The 24,169-nt window shown below is 44.3% G+C and overlaps 1 protein-coding gene across 1 annotated transcript; it reads right to left on the bottom strand.

Moving 5' to 3' along the window:
* Window positions 1-3,834: 3,834 nt before the first annotated feature.
* Window positions 3,835-23,842, bottom strand: ATG14 (autophagy related 14). Its single transcript, XM_067295141.1, has 10 exons — window positions 23,604-23,842; window positions 17,776-17,838; window positions 17,607-17,649; window positions 17,126-17,207; window positions 12,344-12,581; window positions 11,719-11,948; window positions 11,145-11,262; window positions 9,914-10,004; window positions 9,723-9,808; window positions 3,835-6,584 (listed from the first exon to the last, which is right to left on the bottom strand). Exons 1-10 carry the CDS (start codon window positions 23,840-23,842, stop codon window positions 6,278-6,280), a joined length of 1,497 nt encoding a protein of 498 aa, XP_067151242.1. The 3' UTR covers window positions 3,835-6,277.
* Between the last annotated feature and the right edge of the window lie 327 nt (window positions 23,843-24,169).

The following is a 24,169-nucleotide window of genomic DNA, read 5'->3' as shown; positions in this document are numbered from 1 at the left end:
GGTGGGATGAAAGCTGAGTTACCTTGGCTCCATGACCAACACTTGCCTGTTTTACTTGCCTGAAGTTTTGCTGTCTTCTGTATGTGGAATTTCTTCTTTGCAAGAGGGATCGTCGCACCGCTTCATCGCGCTCTGCCTACAGCCTCTGGCGTCTGGTTTCTGATGTGCAGGTCAGTGCTTTCAAAGGGGAGTTGCGAATGTTCGCGTCAGAAGTGCAGGTGAATGGTAATTCCTGCAACTCTAAAGGGAGCTGAGAGCTCGGAAACGTTCTCCTCTCCTCCAGCGCTGTGCTCCAGACTTTAGCCTCTGGTTACAGCCCGCCTTGTGCCTGGCAAGCATGGTTCTGGAGTCTGGAAACATACCCCGGACAGAAGAGCAGCCGCATTACGTTCCTGTGATCGGAGTAGCTGGAGCAGCAGCTGCTTTTGCAGAGCAGAAGAGCCGAGTGAGGGGAGGCAGTTGTGCTTCCGCAGTATTTGGGCTGGACGTGGCGCCACGGCTGTTTCGATGCCCCTTCTCAGAGCAAGGATGGGCTCCTGTAGATCACTGCGGCTGGAGCAAATGCAGTCTCTGACCTCGTGCGAGAAGAGCTGGTGCCACCTTCCCATGGGGTTCACCCCAGGCTCTTGGCTGACGTGCAAGCTTGAAGGCAGCTTGGGGGAAGTGGTGAGCCCTCTTCCGTGGAGGAGAAGGCCCAGGGTGCGGATGGGACAGCCATGCTGCCGGCTCTTCCTGTTTTCTAACCTCGGGTGCAAGATCAGCAACGTGAGGAGGAGTGAGGAAAGCTGCTGACTGCTGTGGCCGGTCTGAAGCACCCACGTCCCTGTGCTTCACCTAAAAAGAGGGTGGGTTTGCATGGAGTAAGTCACTTTTTGTTTTAAAGCAGTTGTGAGGACAGAGTGCTTTTGAAGATGCATGCTTGTATTCTCCCCCTTAACAACGCAGTTCTGGGGGAGAAAGAAAAAACGAGCCGTTGACTGCCCCGGATTGGATTTTTGGTAAAATCGCTATGTTTAGTCTAGATTTAAAAGGCTGCTTTTCTCGGTCCCTGCTGTAGCTCCCGCCTGCCATCCTGGGCGCCAGGCACCACTCCCTGGGGCTGCTCAGCCACCTCTGCAATGCAGCAGACATGATGACAACCGGGAGGAATGGAATTAGAAATCTGGGAGGAGGGTGCGGCTGCCTCGGAATCAGCCACGACGAGGGAGAAGAAAAGCAGGATCCCTCATTAACTCGCGACTTCATTCCCTAACGGGGCGCAGGGCTTCGCCGCGATGGGCTGCCCGGTGGGGTGATGCGAGCCGCGGCTGTGCAGGGAAGAGCCGCACACCGACTTGCTGTAGAAGTTGTCTTGCCAAAGCCATCAGGATCAAAAGCCTTCAGCTGCATTTCAATTAAGGAAGAGGGGGAAGAAGCTGCTTTCCTGCCCCCCACCCAAGACTCTGGAAAACTTGAGATAAACCACTCCGCGCTGACAGCACTAAGGAAAGTCCCTGCGAGGCTGAAATAGAAGCGGCCGAGGAAAATATTTTGTAACTAGATAAGGGGCTAGTGAGGTCATTTTTTTTGGAACAGGGTGTGAGATTCTGGTCACCTTTGCTGAATAAGGCTACCAGAGGGGAAAAATGAGACTTAAAATATCACTGGGATCTTTTTGTTCTTTAGAGAGGCAAAGACAGCCTAAATAGCAAGAGGTTGATTGCTCTCTGCCTAAACAGCCTGTGCCTCCCCGCCCCCAGCTGTACTGTGGGATGTTTTATATATCACTTATTATGCAATTAACAGCAACTACCCCTGTTTGCATATCATTAGTGTTAAAAAGTGGTTTACAGAACAGTCTTTTGCATCCAGAATTGGTCTGTTTTGAATGTAGCCATACTGAGCTCTCTGCAATGTCTTTTTTTTTTTTTTTAAGCACCAAATTCAAGTGCAGATTTGTTTCTTCAAAAGCTTGTTTAGGGAGAAGCCAAGGTTAATGACCATACACTTAAAGAAGGCTATATATATATATATATATATATATATATATATATAAAAAAAAAATGGTCAGAGTTGGATTTTGGGAATTCAGCTTTCAGTAGAAATGAGAAATAAAGCTGGGGCTGTGTGCTTGAATTCCCTGCCTGGGAGGGGCTGGAGCTTGGACTGCATTTCCAGATATGTCCGTGAAGAAACTGTAGTAACGTTTCCCTTGTTCATAAGCTTCCAGTTTTCATTAAACTCTCGGGGCTTCTGTCACGAACACCAGTGAAAAAGGCACCCGTGCTGGGCCAAGTGCTCCGTCAGTCCCACCTTTACTGCAGCATCTCCTCCCGGTCCTTGCCCCTCTGCTCCCTCGGGAGAGAGGCTACTAAATGCTTTCTCTGATTTCAGCTCCTTCTTACTGATCCCAATCCGTTTTCTGCAGCGTCCTCCCCGCTGCCAGCCTCCAGCCCTGTCCCGTTTCACACAAAGCCCTGCACAGATTTGCTGCAAAACTGCACGGAAGTGTCTGAGCTTCCCCTTGAATCGTACTTCTTGCAAGGTGAAAAAGGAGCTGAAACCTCACCCTGGGCTGTTTCTCTTCCCCGTCCTGCATTTGGCAGCTCTGTGCTCGAACCCTGCAGTAGGGACGGGTCTCGGGGCACGGCCGCAGCCCAGCGGTGGCACTGGAGGAAGCCGCCTGCCGATGGCACTTCCCAAGCAGGAGCAAACCAAGCAATCCCCTCGCAGCCCCACAGGCGCACGCTGAGCCGGGCGAGCGGGGAGCCAGCTTTGCTCCGGGTGACCAGACTACGGCGTCAGTGGTGGAGGCAGCAGAACACCTCAGCTCTGCGTGCTGGGGGAAGGCCAGGCTGCTGCTGCCGCCGCTCTTCTGAGCGCAGAGCACGGCAATCAGGCTGTCAGTCCCCCATCAGGGAGCTGGCACAAAAAATCTAAGTGGAACCAGTTTTTCATTCATCTTTCAGCTGCCAGTAAGCCTTGGTCTGCTAAGGCCACCCAGCTCTAGTGGGCAGAGCCTGGGTTTTGCCAACAAACAGCGATCTTTCCCTTGCTCAGACACAGAATATTTCACTTCAGTAGTTACCTGCCTCATACAACAGCACACGCTCACGTCCTTTTGAAATGACCTTGTAAACAGGAGTGTGTTCCCTGGCATGCAAAAGCAATTCACATTCATTAACTGCATCTGGCAACATAAGAAAAAGTCGCCTAACAGTGTCCAAAGCTAGCCGCCTACATGAGAAATTTGTCAACTTACATATAGGTACGTGTGTGTGTCAATGCAGGTATTTTATGTAACAGCTTTTAAAATCAGTATTGCATATTTCACCACTTCATGATCTCCCTGCAAGTTAACCATGACAGCGCTGGACGCCTGTGACACTTTGAAGGCTGGAAACTCTTCGGTACTTTCCCCAGCAGGTTTAAAAAACAAGCCACACAGAAGTAACAATTATAAATATACAACTTTAAAAAATTTCTGTTAAAGATTTATTGCAATAATACAATAAAATTTAGAAAAAAAAAAACATTTGTGTTTAGTTACATCTAGTTCGGAAGTTGCAGAGAGAGAGGCCCAGAGTTTTTGCAGGTGACTAGCAACCGTTAGCTATCCCAGCTGAGACCCTTCAAAGGCACCTGATTTTCAACAGAGGGATGGGCTCTCAAAATCAGGCCCTTCCTTGGCAGCTCAGATTTGCCACACCAGATCACTGGTCACGGACAAAAGTCACGGCCTAAGTTGAAATTCCTGCATTCATGCTACGCAAATTGTTTTGTAAACTCTCAGCTGGCTGTCTTCAAATATTTATAATTACGGAAGTTCTTTCCCTCCCTCCCTCCCCCAAAAAACAACCTATAAAACTAATCCTGTCAATTGCACTCAAGTTTTGGACACACACGTTTTTTTTCCCCCTTAGCTACACATGTGCAAAAACACTTTAAAAAAAACACAACCTGTATTCTGTTACAAAAACACTTCTTGAAAGGACCTATCCCAATGCATTTTAACACCTTTGCAATGCCTTTGCGCACTTTCAGAATATTACATGGTTGCAAATAAATTATTTGGAAAACATGATGGTTATGAAGTTAATATGGCTTAAAAAGGTGTTTGTTATTTTTGTAAAGTAAGAAAATGATAGCGTACAAAGCTGAATTGTGGCCTGGCCTCTAGGGGTTTTAAGTAGCACAAAGGCGGCAACGAAAGAGTGACTGAAATGTGCTTAAAAGAAAAAAAAAAAAAAAATTAGATGGTGGAGTCCAGTGCAAAATAAACGGGGAACCAAAAAGGGTTGTAAGATGCTAAGAGCCCAATATACAGTACTCATGAATACGTGCTGGTTGCTCAGAACTGCAAAGAATCCGATAGCTGCAACTAAGTAAAGTGCCGTTAACTGAACAGTAACCAAAGCCTACAGCCCCCGTCCCTGGAGAGAGCCCTCGCGGCTCGGGGCCGGGGGGGCTTAGTCCCGGTTCAGACTACAGTAGTCGAGGAGTCTTGGCTATTCTCTTAACTGTCTTGTTTCCCAGAACAAACCTAACTATAGGTTTTAGACCAAAACAGTTGTAGGACTGAGGATGTCTTCATGTAACAACGTACGTGCTGTTAGTGTGGAGTTAAGGGTCTTTGGCTTAAAAAAAGAAAAGAAAAAGGAAAGGAAAAAACCTACTGACACCAAATCCCCATGCCCAAGGCCAAAGAGAAGGAGCTGCCGGACGAGGCTGGGGGGCCGGGAGACGCAGTATTTTACCGGCACCCTGCCGTACACAAGCATTAGTAGGCAAATTGCTTTTTCAACCACTCCTCAGTGGAGACCGGAGGCAGCACTGATGGGCCCTGAAGGGAGCACACGTCTCCTTTTGCCGGCCAGAGCAACACCACGGCAAACCGCTGCACACTGAACAAGGCGGCAGGGTAAGCTGGGCCCAGAGCCCGTATCTGAAACGCGCACGAGGACGCTGCCTGGCACCAGCGATGTGCTCGTGCATCGCTCGCTGCAGCCTCCCAGCGCTCCACGTTAGGAGCTGTGTCGCCACTGGAAAACTACAGGGAAGAGAGGCAGAAATCTTCCATCTCGGAGGGAGGGGAGGATGCTTTTACATTAGTTTACCCCATGGAGAAGTAAAATGTTTCAACGATAAAATGTAAACCATACATTGGAAGCCTCACTGAGCAAACCCATCTTTAAGTAATACATACCGAAAGGCAGAGGAAGTGGAGGAGCGCTTGCTAATGAACGCATCTGTCAGCATCACACCTCCCGCGGTTTTACAAGCAAGCCAACTGCGCTGTGAGCGTTTCTGCAGTGAAATGAAATCAACTTCTTGGCATTAGGTAAACGAGAAAAAAAAAAAAACACCATAAACATAAAATAGAATAGGGTTTAAAATGCCTGTAGTGTGGAGAACGAGTGACTTCATTAAACTAGCTTGAAATGAGGTTTTATAACATTAAAAAGTGGCAACGTGGTGTTCTAACTGACGGATATTATTGCAACAACGCAATCCTTCTGTATCGGCGTCCAATGCGGGTCTAGCTAAGAGAACGTCCAGTGTTTCTTTGGTGTATGATATTAAGAGTAAAGAGCCTGTGTGTGCTTTGGACAGCACAACATGAAACTTCTAGACTACCGATCAGCGGAAACAGCATGAAACAAACCAGTTTTCTACTGCAGAACTGGGTAAAGATCCACAACCAAATTAAAACAAGAGCAATTTGTTGCGTGAATTCCTGTCCATGCTGATTCTTTGTATTAAAAATATGGCAACGGAGATTAGAAAACATGTTAAAAATGCATAATTTTCATGTCCTGAATGAAAAAAATTTAGAAATATGCATTTTTGCATTATGCAAGACAGATTTAAAACACACACAAACAAAACCCTGTAAGGAGTTAAGAAAATGTGAACTCCATTTGCCACTGTCCAGACTGAATATTGAGCAGCCTTCTTCCTGTACTCATTCTGATCCAGATACTCCCAAAATCTGTTTCTTCTTAGGAAGGTAAAGCTGGAGGCTGCTGGGTCCTTTTTCTTCGATACTCAACAATGCAGACAGAACCAAGACACAAAGTGCCGTCAGAGAATCAGTCAGAAGTATGTAGCTAACTAATTTACAAAATGGTACCGTCACAGTCATCTTGGGTAAATAAAAAGGTTTTTCTGGTTTACAAAATTAAAGTCTGACCTTTTCTTTGTTCCAGGCACTACTTAACTGAATAGGTAAGGTTTACTACAGTATTGTCAGGGAGGGATTCCTTCCACAAACCCTACTATCCTTTTCCCATGCTCATTAACGATGTCCAGTGTACGCCTTAAACCACGAGGTCACCGACGCAGCAGCAGAGGAGATCATTCCACCAGCGCTGCTGCTGGCGATGGGCTGAGACACCTGTGTACTCTGACTCTGTAGCATCTCCGCCTGCTGCGAGGGGATATCGCAGAACCTGGGGCTTGGCAGATTCTCCCAGTCTGTGCCTAGATCTGTCTCTTCATCACTGACGTGCTCATCTCCGCTCTCATCTGTTTCACCGGTGGCACTGGGATCCACAAACTCCATGGAGTCTTCAAGATCAGCACTAATTTCAAAAGGCCCAGACCTGCGAACACGGACACAACGCTGTCAGTCCTTCCGCTACAATGCGGGAGAGGGAACGTCACTTCACTGGTACGAGTCCCAGGCATGCCAAAGCAGCCTGGTGTGTGTGTCGTGCCTATAGTGATTAAAACCTCTGTGTTTATCAGTTGGCAAGGAGAAATGCACTGGCTGCAGCGATAACTCTATTACGACAATGGTAAAATGAAAACAGTTGGCCCAGGGAGCGATAGCTGGGTTCCAATCCATTGAGCAGGAACGGCAGAAGAGCTGTGTTACTTTGGCAGTGGACAGTCAGACACACACAAGCTACTGATAATAACTCACAGTTCCACTAGTGGAAATCTCAGCTTGATGTAGAACAGCTTTTATCTTTAAAACGAGCTCTGGCCATGCCGAGACGGCTGCAGCTCTGTCAGCAAGGGGAAGGGTGCGGTTCCCAACTTACAGAGCTGGGTTGGCAGAATCCACTAGCGGAGACTACCCACGGCAGCACTTCCCTGCAAGCAGGATCAGGCAAACCTGCTAGTGGCACCCACCTTCAGCCAGCACGTGGTCAGCTACTGCGTGCCCTTGTTTTACCTCTCTGCAAGGTGCAGCAAGATGTCTGCAGGCAGACACGTTTCCGCTGTGGGTTTCACAGCTCTCTGCCAATGAGGGAAGAACATGTGCACACAGGGATGCGGGGTCCCCCTTCAGCGGGGAGGGGAGGTAGGTTGCAGCTAGGGCTTTCTGCCCTTGACACTGCAGGCTGCCAAGTGCCAGGACATGGAGAACTGAAAGCACTTAAGTGCAAAGAAAAGAAACTCTTGTTTTTACTGGGAGGGTGGTCAAACACTGGAAAAGGTTGCCCAATGAGGTTGTGGAGTCTCCATCACTTGAGATATTCAAAACTTGCCAGGGCACGATCCTGAATAACCTGCTTTGAGAGGGGAGTTGGACTAAACGAGCTCCAGAGGCCCCTGCCAACCTCAGCTGTTCTGTGACTGTGCGAGTTCTCTGCTGCCGCTGCCTGGCAGGAGAAGCGATTGCATCCTGCCCGGTCCCACGGCCCTGCACTAGAATACAGGCACCTTGGAGGCAAAATCTAAAAGGTCTTCACTGAGCATCTGCAAACAGTTTCAGCGGTCCATAACCCACAATCAGAGAAAGGCAGATTTTCACAGGGTCAGTGAAAGGTTCATCTCCTACAGCAAGCAGAGTCTCTGTCAAATTTTATTCCAAAGCACAAAGCTCCTACAGATCCTCAGTGAAACAGGAGCAAGAATTTAACGTGGATAAAAAGTTCGGAGAAGCAGCCTGAAGCAGCCATTTAGGATAGAAAATTTTAATCCGAACAATAAAAGTTTGGTAATATTACATGTATCTGAAAACAGGAGCTTATAAAGGAAACTATCAGGCAATTACAAACCTGGATACCTAAAGCAAAATAAAGACAGCTGGTTGCTGCAAACTTTAATTTCTCAACTGCCTGCAAAGGTAAACACTCCTCTTTCATAATATAAAAACGAATGGGAGCGCTGCCTTCTGGCAAAGCATTTTGCTTAACAAGGCCACATCAGAAGAGAGTCATCAGGTTTAAGGCCAGAAAGGACCATCAGATCATCTGCTGTGACCTCCTACATAACAAAGGATATTAAATTCCACCCAGTTCCCCCTGTCCTGAGCCCAGTAACTTCTGCCTGATGAAAGCATCCATTCCAGAAACTCATTGAGCCTTGACTGGGAGACATCAGGAAATGGAGGATCTCCACCTTCATTCTTGCAGATAATTAATCTGTGTTAAAAGCATGTGCCTCATTTCAATTTAGCTCAGACTCTTTGCCTCCAATGGTGTTTACGCTCTTCTCTGCAAGACTAAGATGCCATTCAGTAGCCTGCATTTCCTCCCCATGAAGGTGTGGAAATCAAGTCATCTCTCACTCTCATCTCTGATGAGCTAAAAGAGTTTTAAAAAGATCAAATTATTTCCCTCCCTGGCAGGTATTTTCTCCAGTGATGTTTTTACTCTTTCCTGTAACCTCTTCTTTTGCTATGTGGACCCTGTTGATGCATGTGAAACTTGGTAACAGTCACACAGAGAAGTGAGTCCACCGTGGCACTTGGATCCTTTACAGTAACTACTTTCTACAACACAGCTCTTCATTCACCAGGTATTTCCTGCAATTCCCTTGTTTTCAGACAAGCAGCAGCAAGCACCTCTTTTTCCAAACTGAGCTAGGTTAGATGGATTTGCCTCCCCTTGCCTTTGGTTCAAACCAGCTGGGATATAACCAAAGGACACAACATAAGTTCTGAGAGACATGAATTCAGTTCATCTTAGCGGCACTGCAGGTTTTTAAATAAAAGCAAGAACTGTACATTAGAACAAGGTCAAAAAGTAAATGTCAGAACATGTGTGTGTTTGAGGAGGATAAAGCAGTCGTCAGATTAAACTAATATTTGTAGACTGTCCCAGGCACAAGTGACTTGTGACCGGACGATCCCAAGAGGAAATCAATGCTGTTAGCTTTTTCATACTTAAGTTGTAAAAAAGGGAAGAATATTAGACCTGGTGCATGCAGCCTGCAGTAACGGATGTTCTTTACATTGCCTACTAAATTAACAGAAAGGTTGTCTTTAATCTTAATTTACATAAAAATTAGTATTATTTGAAGAGCGGACTTTGGTCTACGGGGCTCACTGATTGGAGGTATTTTGTGAAAGCCTTACCCAGTGTTTGTTTTAGGGTTTATACTACTGGATGCTCTTAGATATTTATATATTGGCAAGATGTGATTACAGTCGTATCTGGAGCACAAAGAGACTGCCTGGGACGTGTGTTGCTGTCACGCAGAGGAAAGGAGTTCCTGCTTCTGGGCACAGAGCAAACATCAAGTCCATAAAGTTAGTCACAAATTCTCCAGCTGAGCCTGCCATATGCAAAAGTACAGTGTGCAGAGATCTCTGAAATCTAATTTCCTACTAAGATCCCCCCATTTTCTGCCCTCGCCTGTCTTCTTGCAACCACCCTGATTTCTGATGTGCTGAAGAGGACTCATCCATAGGTGCAGCAAAAGGGGAGAATTTCCCTCATAAATAACATGGCAAATGCATAACTCCAAAAGCAATTCAGTCACAGGTGCATCGATACTGCTCTTACCTGCCCAAGTTCTCAGTGTCTGGGCTGACCAGGTACATGAGGTTCCTGAGCGTATGCAGTGGGTGCAACAGATCTAAATTTACATGCTAAGGGGAAGGCAAGAAAAACATCACCAGTTACTGGAGGAAACCTGCAGTCATAGTTGATATTTTAAAAGCTATTTAAAGAAACCAAACGTGCATTCATCCTACCTGAGAGAAACAAAGGTGAAGGATATTAGCATTCAGCTTCTTCACTGCCCGCGTGAACCTGTGTCTGCTGAGATTCTCTCCACAGAACTCGCTGTTGAAAGACCGCAGGCACACACACACGCGTGCACATACGCACACACGCACACACACACAGCAAAACATTATGGAAATACACTGACTGAAGACATCAGCATTCTGTACCCTGGCTTCTTAACATATCATGGAGTAAACATTCTCGTAGTGAGCACTTGTTTAAATTGTACAGCCAGTTTTAGAGTGCTCAGGAGATCAGTGTTTTTCACCTTGCGAGATTGTTAGCATTTCCCCAACAAGCCCTGCTCGCCCTGGTCTCATTGGTTTCTACAGGGCAAGCAATGTGAACAGCATGCAGACTCAGAAAGGTCTGTTGCAGCCAAACTATTTTGGCTCTCCTTTTAAATCTCAGTTCATATTCTGTTCCAAATCCTTTCCTTCTGAAAAGACTGAGCACCCAAATCATAAGATAAAAAACTACAGTGATCCCGCACAACTTTTGTGCCCTCGCTTGGGCACCACTGTTCTAAGCCCTTGAAGAATCTCAGCAGCAGAGCTGAGACCCCTGAACGACTGACCAAGTCCGCAGCTTCCCCAATACTTCTCTACAGATCCCATCTGCTCTATACAGACATTAAAAATCTAATTTTTTTCATCACAACTGGAGTTTACACGATACACTCCCAGACGCCTGGCAGCCAGCTATGTTCCCCATTGGTGTTCTACCCCAAAGAGAATTACGTTGCTGTCATATTATAAAGCCTTGTTCTACAGCTCTTAATGATTTCTGTTAGCTCATATATGTAGTGGAGCTATTCAAGATGACTAAGAGTTGCTGAACTGGTCTGGGATTTTGTAATGCACAGTAGGGTCTCATAAAATGAAAAGTGCTATTCACGCACTGTCATATCTCATTCCCAATTTGAGGAGGCTGAATACGTCTATTAATAAGTTGTCATTCTGAATGATGGTGGTTGCTCTAGGCTCTCAGGAGGTAAAAAGGAGGAAGGGACTATTAACTGTGATCTAAAACTCTACTAGCCCTCCCCCCAAAGTTAAACAGCACGGAAAGCCATGAGCCATCAACCATTACCATAAAAGCTGTTCCAAGTAACGACATGCTCACAAAACCAAATCAAATCAAGATCAGTCAAAACTGGTCCCTGATTCATCTTCTTAGAGGCTTGCAATTACTTGCCTGTTACAGAGCTTCTTCGGAAGATTTACATCAAGTATGAGAGACAAAGTGTTAACGAGCTGAGTTGCATAGCACAATGCAGCACTGATGGTATAAGCAGGGTTATTATGTTCCATATCTAAAAGAAATAAAAGCATCACGAAAGTCTCATTTTGTATGAAGCCTCAGTGGGAGTGTTAATGTGTTACTGAAGTCTACTCTGGAAAATGTCATTTGTCAGTATTGAAAACTGCCTGAATCCAGTAATCATTTACAGTTAAGTCTGTCAGAAGCCAGTAGAAAATAGTAATTCTTGGAATTCCTGTTAAATCTATGGCATGTGAACCATGTCAAAGCTGTGAATAATTGACTTTATTTCTCTATTACATTATTGCCCCAATGAGCATTTCCTGCAAATGAGGTTTTCAATGAACTGATCCCTTTCTTGGCATTTCTTTATTTCTAACTCAGGTTCATCCAGCTAAGAACAAACGGATTGAGCTACCAGTCCTCAGTGCCTTCTGCTGGCATCCAAGGCCACAAGTCCTATGCCTTCTGGAATATCCCGGATGCCTAATGAGACCTTGCTTCTTACCTGGTCCTTGTGTAGTTTTCTTCTCTTCCACCCAGTTGTAATATGCTGAATAGTCTCCATTATTAGGAAGGGTTATCCAAGGCCCTGTGATACCGATGCTGGTGTCCCCGTTATGGTCATCACACACCCATCTTCCAGAGAGATAAGTGGTTCTCCTGGCTTCCGCGAGCTTGCTCACAGTGCTAGAGGTCATAGCATTGTCACTCTCAGAAGACACATCTGCAGGATCTCTGTAGCATCCAAAGAATAACAGAGGGTTTTTAAAAAAGTTTTTAAAATATAATCAGCAATGTACTCGGCTGGACTTCACAGAGAATGAAATGCTTGTACAAACACTCCTGCAAAACTTGTTATCAAAACTATTTTACTTTGTTCTGGGATTAATTACCTATTTTGAGAGAGCTTAATGTTGGGCACATGCCTCAGATCTCTCAGGGGGGGAGATACTAGTACCACCAGATCCTTCTGTTCTGGATCTCTGTCTTTGGGAAGGATTCCTTTGGGAAACACCTCCTCCTCTCCATAGATGCTAAGGGAGCCAGAGTACCTAGCTTAGACTTGTGTGACTCACTTGTGGGTGTCTAAAGCTAAGCAAAATGAGTCCAAAAGGATAAGCCTTCTGTACCTCATGCTTGTCTTTACTTCTTCAATGGGAAATATGACTGATGTTAGCTCCAGGATGTGTGTCCGGCGAAGATTTGCCAGATGTTCATGCTGGGTTTTCAAGTCATAGGTTTTTTTCTCTACCAAGTCTCCCAACCTGCGGTTATGCCTCTGGATCTTCTCTTTCTTCTCCTGATGCCGCTGAGCCCTGCGATAATGCTTCTGGTTCTCCTCTTTAATTCTCAGAAGCCCCTCTGCGTCTGTGAAAACAGCAGCAGACGTTAGCCTTGAAAAGGGAGCTGTGATGTACTTGTGGTAAGCTTGAGAAAAGCTTTATTAACATTTACAGAAAACAAGATCTACAGAAGCTTAATGAAAGACCCTGCTTCACTATTAAGAGTTTCCAACTGCTAAGCGATACAACTTTTTAAACTTTTCTGAAGATCTACAAAGAGACTGAAATTGGGATTAGTTTTTCCATATTTCTATGCAGCTGTTTTTGGATTTGAAGCAGAAAAGCCCAGATTTCATAGTTTAATTAAACTTCTGGGGTAATCATCATGACAGAAATAGCTTGAATGTACACGTCTGCGTGGTCTTGGCCAAAAAGGCATGCACTGCTTGCAGCCAAAATCAATGCAGATAGCATCTCGATTCACAATTCCTGGCACCACTGCTTCTTTTAGTGTATGTTACTTGAGCTTTGCAGTCATGTATGTGCTCTTAAAGCACTTGGATCCCAACAGCGCACCTTCTTATTACCCCGAGGGAATACCGACCACCTCCCTTCCCAGTCACAAAATGACAAATGCACTCCTGCACCGAAAGTCTGACTGACAGCAACTGCCTGAATTTACTCCACGCATTAGGCACACTAAGGCTTGGAAAAATACCCTTCAAGAGCACCTGCTGATTTGCCTATTAAATGAGTTACTGCAGTAAAGCTTCCACAAACATAGGGTACTGGACAGAGTGGGTGAACCATCTCTCTCTTTCAAAAGCACAGAAAAATAATTCTTGTACACTGTCTCCAAACACATGTCTAGAAATCTTTAGGTACTCTAGCTTGAATGGGAGTCCTGATCTACTAGTCACCCAGTTTCAGTTTTTATGACTGAACAGAAACAGTATTAGTCAGGTTCCATTACACCAAGACAGACTATTCACTTTCCTGTAATCAAGAAGTGGGATAACCGTCCCTTGCACTGAAGGGAAGCACTAAGCCCGGACATTGTTTTACTGATAAATTTTGATTGCAAGGCATATGTGAGACCAGAGCTGCAATAAGGATGCTCCATGGCATTTGCTGCTGAAAGAAGCTACATTTTATATTATTAAAAAGAAAACCAAGAAAACATCTAAGGAATGACTGCTGCCCTAACCAACACATTTAGACAGCCGGATTTCACAAAATGAGAGCACAAAATATAAAGGCTACATCTGAAGAATGGGAACCAAGAGTGATTCCCATCCCCAGGTGCGTGCCCAGCCGCGTTCAGCCAGCTAGCCCTGGTTTTCACTGGCAGAGGTGGAACTGCACAGCACTCTGGCTTGTCCCTGGTCCGGAAATGTGGGAGACCAGGACTGTGGGGTACCCTGCAGCGTGCACCTACCGCCACAGACACAAAGGGCATTTTCTCTGAACATGAGAAATTGTTCCCACTGCTCTATCTGCTCTGTTGTGGCCCATTAAAATGAATAATTGCATCCATATATCCCAAACTCTCCCTTTGCACAAAGAATAATAGACAAAGATGTAGAAAAACGTCAATTTGTTCAATTTTCACACTCATGCTGCACTTGGATGGCTTTTATTTTCTGCTGAGTGCAACTCCCTTCTCTGCAGGGCCAACAGCAATGAAAAGCAGGGGAGAACACTCCAAACATGCTGCTGCCTTGATTAAAAATTTGTCCCCAGAAATATTTCAGGTACCACTATGTCCCACACATTTACATTGCCTGATAAACGCAAGCACATGCACACTCCTTTGTGCCCACTACAGAGCTATGCCAGATATTTGCAGAATTGTCTCCCTGAGTTGTTTTCTGCAGAGAGAAGGCAATCACACACATTTTAAAACCTTATTTTAAGAAGCACCAATTATTGAGGTATCCAAGAGGGTCAAATGCATAAGCAGGAGCCCAATATTCTAGAAATGTTTTTATTTCAGAAAACTAAATTGTGCCATATTCAAAAGAAAAGAAACAACCTATTTATATTTTCTAATGTGGTCTCTTTTCTAAGAGAAACACGTTGGATTCCTGATCCACTGTCTACTTGTTGCAAGAGTTCATTTAAGGTCTATCTGCAAGAGCAGTTTTTGGGTAACTGAGCTAATGAGATGACAGTCTGGTGAGGCAATAGCTATGTCAATTCATGAGTTAAATCTAAGCAGGTTCTTTGTGAATCAGATGATTAGTAAAAGCAGCTGCAGATTAAAAGCATTTGTGTATTAATACATTTCACAGAATAACAGAAATGTATAGGAACTCCCCTTCCCTTCCCTGCAGAAGCTCAAATATATCTTTATCATTCACAATACACTTGTCCAGCCCTTTAGCAGCCTACAGTGAGGGAACTGCACAACATCACTACACAGCTGGTCCCATCATTTTTCCTCTGTCAGAGCTGGATTTGGGGAAAAGGTGATTAAATTCCTCACTCAAAGTCACCCTGATTTCCTCTTGTCCTTTCTTCACTGACTAAAGAGAACAGGCAATTATTATCCCCTTCATAATAATCTTTTACCTACTGAAAAGCTGCTTTTCCTCAGCTTCCTCTTTTCTAAACCAAACATCAATTTTCTTAATCATTCCCTGTTTTTTATTCCTAATATTTTCTTCTGGACTTTCTCCAGCTGACTTATGTCTTTCTTAAATTGCTCAAACTGGACTACAGACTCTACTGAAGCATCAGCAATGCCAGGCACAGCAGGATAAGTGCTTCTATCTTAGATGCAAGGCTTGTGTTAGTATAACTCAGAATGAGCTCTGAACCTTTCTGCAGCACTGTTAGATTGATAATTTACATTTCATTTGTGACTTCTCAGATCCTTTCCTGTCAAATCTTACCTGCTTTCCCCACTTTGTGTTTATATATGTTTCTCTTTCCTAAACACTCTGCACCTGAACTTTGTTGCTTTTAGATGATTCTGTCAATTTATCTGCATGATTCTGAATTCGATCCTGTTTTCCACAGAAATCATATCATCATCCACTTTGGCTTCAACCATTCCACTTTCTATTCCACCACGCAAGCTATTCTGGAAAATACCGAACAAAGCTGGGCCAAGGACAAGTTCCTGCTGAGCTCCACCTGTCTCACCTCTTCAGTTTGACAAGTATCACCGCTCTTTGAATGCAGCCTTTCTAGACATTTGTGTCAACCCTGCAGTGATTACATCCACAGCATATTTCTTTGCTTGCCTGTGAAGCAGTTTTGGGGAGTCTCCAAAGGCAATGTATGTTGCACCTTCTGCTTCCTCCTTCGCTAGAGCACTTGACCCCCTAGAGAAGGGGATTGATTTGACAAGACCTATTCTTAACAAAGAGTGACATCTATTTTTTAATTACCTTATCTTCTAGGTACCTGCAAGGGAATCGGAGGTTTATATTAGGATGACTGAGCCATCGGTTTAAGGTTCTCCCTTCCTCCACCCTTTGAAAAGAGATGCTGTTTTCACTGTTTCCCGGGATAGCCTCTCTCCTTCATGAGATCAAGTGTTCCACAGACTGCTTCAGGTTGCTCCTTAAGTACTCTAAGGTTAATCTCATGAGGCCCTGCTTACATAATCAAAATAATATTTAACTGGCTGTTTTCTTTCCTTGGCCTGCAGTCCTCTCATCATGTAAAATTTAATCTGGTTAAGCACCTGATCACATTTTCTTTGTGTGAAGATGAAGCAAAGAAAGCACTGGGTATTTCCGACTTCCCTGCATTAACTATTATTTGCTGTCTTTCCTGTTAACTAGCAGGTTCACCCACTCCTTCGTCTTGCTCTTATTATGTATTTCTTATTGTTACTATCCATGTTCCTCATTAATTGAAAGTCACTTTGCACCTCAACGTTTTTGACGTTATAGCTGCAAGCTTGTGCTATTCCTTTATAAACATTCTCAGTCATATGCCTGTGCTTCCGCTTTCTGTACGGCTCCTCCTGAATTTCAAGTCATTAAAATGCTCCTGATTCAGTCAATATGTGCCTTAATATGCTTCCTATCTTTCCTTTGTGTGCAGATTGTAAGGAGTGCTGCATATTCTCTTCTGAAAGATGACACTACAAATCTCTCGTGTGCGTAAAATATTTAATGAGTTTCAAAACTGAAGCTGCTGAGTGATAGCAACTCACCAGCCTATGTCGTATTTCAATGAGAGTCTTGCTGGAGCAGGGTTTTAAGGTTTCTAAAAAGGTGTGGGTTAAAATTCATCAGTTACATGAAATTCATATTAGTTGCAGAGCTATTTACTCCTCTTTATCGAAAGGAAGTGATCAGAAACACCACATTGAAGAAAACCAACTGCAGAAACAAAGCTGAAGTCATAGGCTGCTAAGCATTGCATTTACTTTTTAAGCTGTTGCAAAATGATCTTCATTCAGCTGAATAATAGATATACTGTTTGTTAATTAGAACCCAAGCATAAAATGACTCAAATCACTCACTGATTTGCCTGCAAACTGATTTAAGAAATGACAGTTTGGAAATTCACCATTTTTAAAACTAACATTCAAATTCACATCAATTGATATTTCACTCTTCAAGGCACAGAGGTTTTACATATCACAGAAACACAGGCATTACTCACGTCTTGTCATTTCATCATTTTCTTTGCAAATGGTCTGTTTCAGCTGCTCAATCCTCATCTTGCACGACATTATTTTCCATCTCTGAAAAAGAATGCTCAGCAATTCTAGGGTACAAACGATTTCAAACACAGTGACGAATGATTAACAGCAAAGCCAGGAGCTATAGTGCAGGATGTTCTTAACTGGATCAGACCAATAAATAAATATTTCATATACTACTCTGTGCATAGATGAATGCCACAAATAAACTGAATGCTTACTACAAAGTCAGTTAATATAAAAGGTTATTGAAAAAACACCTAATAAGTGAAACATACTGGTGGTTTGGAGCACTCTGCTTGTAGAACCCAATTTCAGTTTTGCTTACAATAGGCTTTTTGGTAAATCAATGCAATGCCCCCAAGGTAAAATGTAACTTTAATCTATGAGATCTAGGAATTCAGAGAGTTCAAAAACTTTGGAGCACTTTGAATAACTCACCAGCTGATCAGTTATCTCCTTCCCTTCCATGGCCTTCAAAACACTAGAGGAGGAAACATAACTGAAAGTTATCTGTCTGGATTACATATATGTCCAAGAGCAGTGCATTAGAATGTTTTATTTTTTTGAGAATTCTTATAGTTTATTTTCATTTATTGACTCAACTTACTGTTTTTGGAATTCTCTCTGTTTGGTTTTAAGATGCATCAGCCTTTCTTTCTTGTCTGAAAACCTGCAAGAGATTAAATGTTTGCACTGATTATTTTGTACAATGCTACATTGTAAGTTATCTAAAACAGTAAAAAGACTGAAGCTTGTGGGATTCTCTAAATCTCAAAAATTTGTCTTAATCTTTGGAAGTAACAGTTAAATGTATAAAACCCTTGCAGAATTCTAGAGCATCTCCCTCTCGCCAGAATAGCAACAAAACCTCTAAACTGAGGAAATACCAGCTTGTTGCATTATCAAAACTTGTTGACATTATCCTTAACTACTTGCTATTTCTAAAAATTTATAGCTTAGCAATACCAGTATTTCATGGTGTTAAGTAAAACATATACTAAAAAAACCTTTAGTCACTGGAGATATTAACAGTACTGTGTCAGTGTGCTGCACAGTCTGAATTTTGCCATTTCACAGGCTCTGCCGGTATTAATTGAATCCATTCTGGCACTGAGAAATGCAGGTTTTCATACACTATACCCTGCATTTTCTCCCTTCTAACCTGGCAGCGTCTGGCACTTTATTTGGTATTGGTTCCAAACTGGACAATAATCTTTCAATATTTTTACATGACACCCAAATCTTGCTTATAACAGAAACAGCAATAATTTGTACTGTCTGCTACTTATTTCTACTAGGCACTTGTAGCCATCACAGATCCATGACCCAAATGCAGTCCTGCTTCACTGGATGTCTGGGGTATGGGAACTGCAAAGAACTGAGCAGAAGGGAAATTTTTTAGATTCATCATCGTGTGTTGCCATCCTTTGAATATGGAACAGCCGTGCTCTGCTCACCTCCATGTTCCAGAATGCATGGAGAAACACACTTAAAGAAGATAGCGTACAAACAACATACGTACGCACAATGTAGCACACAATTACAACGAAGCATAAAGCCACAAAGCTAACTGTAAGAGGTAAATAGCAAGAGAGACGGCCAAGAGCGTTAGACAGTATAAAAAACCAGCGGATGTACTTTGTGTTCTGACAGGATATGGCTTCTCAACTTTCCTTCATGCCTACCATGTTACAATACCATCCTGACCCACACCTCAGAAGCGTGTCTAGGGGTAAGTCCATGTATGGAAAAAGAATTCATTATATGTCCCTCTGGAATATGTAGAATTTACATTTTCATCTTAGCAGAGGTCTAACATTTCACATACAACCAAGTCCTTTATTTCACAGATAATTAAGCTTTTCTTTGGAAAGAATTATACAGTAAGCCTTGACAGTATGGCATCTGGTGCTTCTCTCTCTGCTCAACTCTCTGGGTTTAATTTCAGGTAAAACTCAAAAATGCTTCATTTCTTTCCCTGAAGTGCTGAAATCTGAAAGCTTGGAGACTAACTTTGGGTTTACAAAGTGTAATCATCCTTCCAGATGACAACAGCATTAAAATGACATCAAAACTTCTGGTTGCTGCCTTCTTGGTCAACCAAAAATATCTGCTTTCCTTCTGGAACATAACACAATACCAGGTAGGAAAGCCAGAGGCAACGCGTGAGCCTGAGGAATGTGGTGCAACTGGAGCCCAGCTGCTCAGCCCAGCACATTCATTCTTCCCGTGTGTCCTCACTCCACCAGTCATCATGGAAATTACACAAAGTGCGCTGTACGAGACTCGTGTTTACCACAGAGTAATGCACGCCTACTGTACCTCTGACCTTCGGCTACAACCAAAAATAACTTGGCCAAGAAACACAACGCTCAGCAGTCACACAAGGAGAGCTGTGGTAATTTGGCAATTCTTGTTTTCAAAGCTGGATTAATAGGCATGGAGTCTGACTAAACCCAATTACCCAAATCGTGTCCATCACATTATGGAAAAGTTGACTGATGTGTCCAGTCTTTGGGACTAAATTAAGTTCTTACCAGTGAGGGAAAATAAAAATATTTGTGAAAGCCTGCAAAAACTACAACTCGCCATACACTTCAGCAACTATGCCAAACAGCCCCTACAAACTTCTTCAGCAGGTTTCTCTGAGCAAACATTTCCATTTCTTTATATAGCTCTAGTTTTAATTGCATTGCATCATGTAACTAATTTTTCTCTATGTATCTACAGCCTTTCAGTTTAGCAAGAAACAAACATGTCTTTGAATGAACTATTATGGATATTTCCCTAAAATGTAAACTGAGAGAAGTAGAGAATTTAGTATCTCAAATTATCCCTTAAATATTTCTTTATCCTCAATCCTATCACATTAACCTTAGATTTTCTGTGGTCACCTGGCTTATTCCCTGGCACGTTCATAATTAGAGAGAAGTAACCAGGAAGAAGCACTTCCTAATCTACAGAAACTGATTAATGCTGAAGGAGCTGAGGACAGAAATAGCTGAATCCATTACTGTATCTATTGGCTATAGTAAAACCCCATGCTACAAAAAGTCCCTGTTCCTAATCATAAGCCATCGTATCAAGAAGCTGGCCCGAATCTGAACAGACAACATACCACTAATGAAAAGAATGGTGGTGATTACTTTACTGGAGGACTTCCGGAATACTCATGCTTAATTGTAGCTGTATTTCAATAATTAATCTTAACAGCTCCTCCGTCTCTCCCCTTCTCCCCCTCACAGATATGGGGTGTGATTTTTGTCAGACATGTGCCTAACTTCAATCTTACTGTAGTTTTTATAACAATTAGCATGTAAAACAGTCCACTGAAAAGAAATCTGAAATAATTCTTACTGCTTGAACATATGTTTATCTTCTTAGAAAGAAAAATCACAAGAAGATTCTAAAAATAAAACACCACTGGATACAATGGGTTACGCTCTCTTTCTTATCACAAGAGACAGATAACCCCCCCCCCCCCCAAACCTGTAACACATCAAAAAGACAAGCGGTAGGCACAGGTGTCCCTATACACTTCCCCATTCTGAAGCTAAATTTCTCACACCATGCTTACGACCCATGTACACAGAAAAGCCCTTGCCATGATCCTGTTGGCTTTGGGCAGTACTAACCATTATGCTGATAAAAAATTAACCTAGCTACTACTAAAAGGCATAAAGTAAAACAAATAATGATGACAGGAAACACAATCTGAAATCTAGCCAGTTTACAGCACCTGTCCCTGAATGACTTTGCCATGGTGCTTGGTCACATTTTAAAAGAATTTCTCCACCTCTATGCTCACATTGCAAGAAAGGTTCATAGAAACTCACTAGTCGCCTACAATGGGGAAAAAACTAAAATTGACCTCAGAAATGCATCAAGATGCCCAAATTTCTCTCTCACCCCAATGTCAGTCATTGCAAGTATTAACTATACAATGCAGATAAAACATGTCAAGCAAAGTTTCAAAAATAAGTCATCCCATTATCTTCGAAGAACACCTACAAGAAATCCAAGATTTATGCAGCTTTGTCCGTGCACTGTGCTTTCCTGCTGCAAACAAGCACATTTATGTTAACACTATTTAATTCATGAACATGAAGTTGCTATATGGTGGCTCTGTTTTCAAAGAACTGTACTGCTTGCTTGGGAAAGCTTTGAGTAGCGGGAGAAACAAAGCCTGGAGAAATTTCGAGAACAGGGAGGCTCCCAGAATGGAGGCTGGTAGAAGAACAGAATAGTGGAGTGATCCTCATAGATGGCAACCACAACATCCGGAGACCCAAAAAAGAGAAAGAAAAAAAAAAAAAAAAAAGAAGCGAAGGAAACTCCACACTTCCTGCAGTTAAGAAACACAGCTTAAATGTCCTGTACATTTTCAAGCCCAAGATGAACGGGGCAGTTAAAGCACCTTAGTAGGATCAAGTGAAAACAGTAACACGGAAAAGCTGAACTCAGCTCACATGAAAAGATAAGAGAGATTTTCAACAAGCTGTTACCTCTGGTACCTTGGCTAAGACCACATCTTTATGGTTGCTTTTTCTAATGGGTAGAGAAACTTCTTAAGGGTTGGTTAATACAGAATGACAGCGGTTCCACTATAATGAAGACTACAACTGAATTTCCATAATTAAGCCTGATGTGTGGCCAAAATCTTAATGTTAAGAAAAGAGCAGGCAAAAATATTTGGGTTCACGTTCCAAATTCTAAAAAAACATTTTTTTCATGGAACCTGCAGTTAATCCCAAGGCATCTTACACAAACACAAGTTTTCCATTTAGACAGACTAAAATACAGTTTGTGGTTCTGTGACACAGTCCTTCATGTAAAAAAAGAAAATCCATGAAGTGGCAGACTAAGGCCTCAGTTTTGCAAGCTGACTCATACTGGCTGACCCTGTATGCCCACTCAAAGACCCGCTGACTTTAATGAAATTCAGCAAGGCTTTAGGGCCCACTCACACGAATTAGTTTACAGATCACAACATGAGTGGATGTTCTGTGTTTTGGTTATGCTTAAAAAAATTCAAACTTATTTAAATGTGAGACCACACATCACTGTCCAGTCATACAGATTCTGTTGCACACACACCCAAAGAAAAAGTTCATGGTACAAAAATGCCTTCAGTAACTTAGCAAGTAATTGCCTGAATCCGTTGCAGAGAACCAGAGCAGTAAGAAAGGAACAGTTGTTTCCTTGGCTATTCTTATATTTGGCACAAGGATGCTAAGTGTGTTTGCTGTAAGGACCCTAACATACAACACACTGTTTACCACCTTCAAACAAAATAGTTTGAGAAATCACTCTCAACAGCTGTTAATGAAGCTACAGATAAAGGACCATAAACACGGCACAGATATATCAGCCAAAAATTAGAGCTATTCTTGAGACAGCGCTGCGAATCTCAGATGGACATGCTGTAAAGGCGAGTCAGCCTCACAGCTGAAAATGAGCTCCAGAGCGGTGATCAGCATCTGAATCACATAATGAGAACATTTGTTTATTGACATAATCCTTATTTAGCAGCCCTCCCGTGGAGCTAAGTCTTTGCAAAAAGGAGCAAGAAGGTGTGTGATTAACTGAAGTGGAATATTTCCATAATTCTAAAAAGGGCGCACTGTCAGGACGATTTATATGGATAGAAAAGAAAGGTGTCACTTTCTCACATACTTTCCTGATTTTAATGACTTAGAAGACTACTGGTTCACCACAGGCTGCTGAAAACAGATGTGCTTTTCAAGTATTCTACTGTATGGCTTTTTTTGTTTTGTTTTTTTTTGCCCCTAACCGTCTGAAGCTGTCCCCAGTTTGCTGATTACACCAAAACAAACCAGTCTGCTGACGACCGCACTTGATTAGGTGAGAGACGGGGGACTGCAGGATCCAGACCGTTTTTTTTTTCTTTTGTTATTATTATTTTAAGTAACATGTTTTTATCCCTCACCGGGTGAGTCAGAGCTATGCTAATGAAGACTGCATGTGATCTCCAACCTGTCTCTGACCTCCTTGTAGCGACCTGGAGCAGCGCAAAGCCCTGGATCTGCCTAGGGCAGGAGGATGAGCTTGAAGAATCGCGCCTATTGCCTATGCGTTACCTAGATGTGTATTTTTAGGCTATTTTTCTACTTTCGCTGCCTGCTCCGGTGAGGCTGGGCAGCCCGGCCGGCTCCCGCACTCAAGCAAAGCGGCAACTCGGCAAACTCCGGGGCCCTCCGCAGCCCTCGCCCCGCCCGCCCCCACGCGTGTTGCCGGGCCGCACCGGCCCCGCGGCCGGCTCTGAGGGGAAGGGGGGGGAGGGGCAGCCCAACGGCCGCCGCCAACGGCCGCGTGACCCCCGCCCCCCTCGCGGCGCTGCGCTGCGCGCGGCTGGGGGGGGGGGTGAGGGAGGGGGGAGCGGCGCGCGGGGGGAGGGGCGCGTCCCCTCGGTACCTCTCGGAGTCGCGGCCGTCGAAGAAGACGAAGTCGCCGCTCTGGACGCACTTGGCGCAGGTGAGGCGGCGGCGCGTGGTGTTGCAGAGCGGGCACCGCTCCACCGCCACGTACAGCCCCTCGGCGTCCTCCTCCGCTCCCCGCAGCGGCAGCGCCGCGGCCCCAGCAGCCCCGGCCGCGGCACCGGCGCCGCCGCCCTGCCCGCCGGGCTGCGGCCGGCAGCCGCTGGGAGACGCCATGATGGGCTCGGCGCGCCGCGGGTCACGTGGGACTCTGTTTTCCAGCAGGGGCATTGTGGGTAGCGGCGCCCGGCCGCCGCCGCCGCTGGGGAGGCCGCGGCCGCCCTGAGGGCCGCGCCGCCACCCGCGCCCGGCCTCGGCCCCCCCCTCCCCCGCCCGCCGAGGGGCCGCGCCCGGCCCCGTCCTGCCCCCGGCGCCGGGGAAGGCCTGGCAGCGCCTTACCGGCTGGCAGCAGGGGGGCCCTGGGCACGGGGGAAGCCCTCCCCCCCCCCCGAAAAAAGCAGCGCAAATAGCGCTTATTTTTAAAGCCTTTGTTATTTGCTCTTC

The sequence above is a fragment of the Apteryx mantelli genome, chromosome 4 (genome assembly GCF_036417845.1).
Source record: "Apteryx mantelli isolate bAptMan1 chromosome 4, bAptMan1.hap1, whole genome shotgun sequence".
In the NCBI taxonomy this organism is placed as follows: Eukaryota; Metazoa; Chordata; class Aves; order Apterygiformes; family Apterygidae; genus Apteryx; species Apteryx mantelli.
This window is presented reverse-complemented; position numbering and strand designations above follow the sequence as displayed.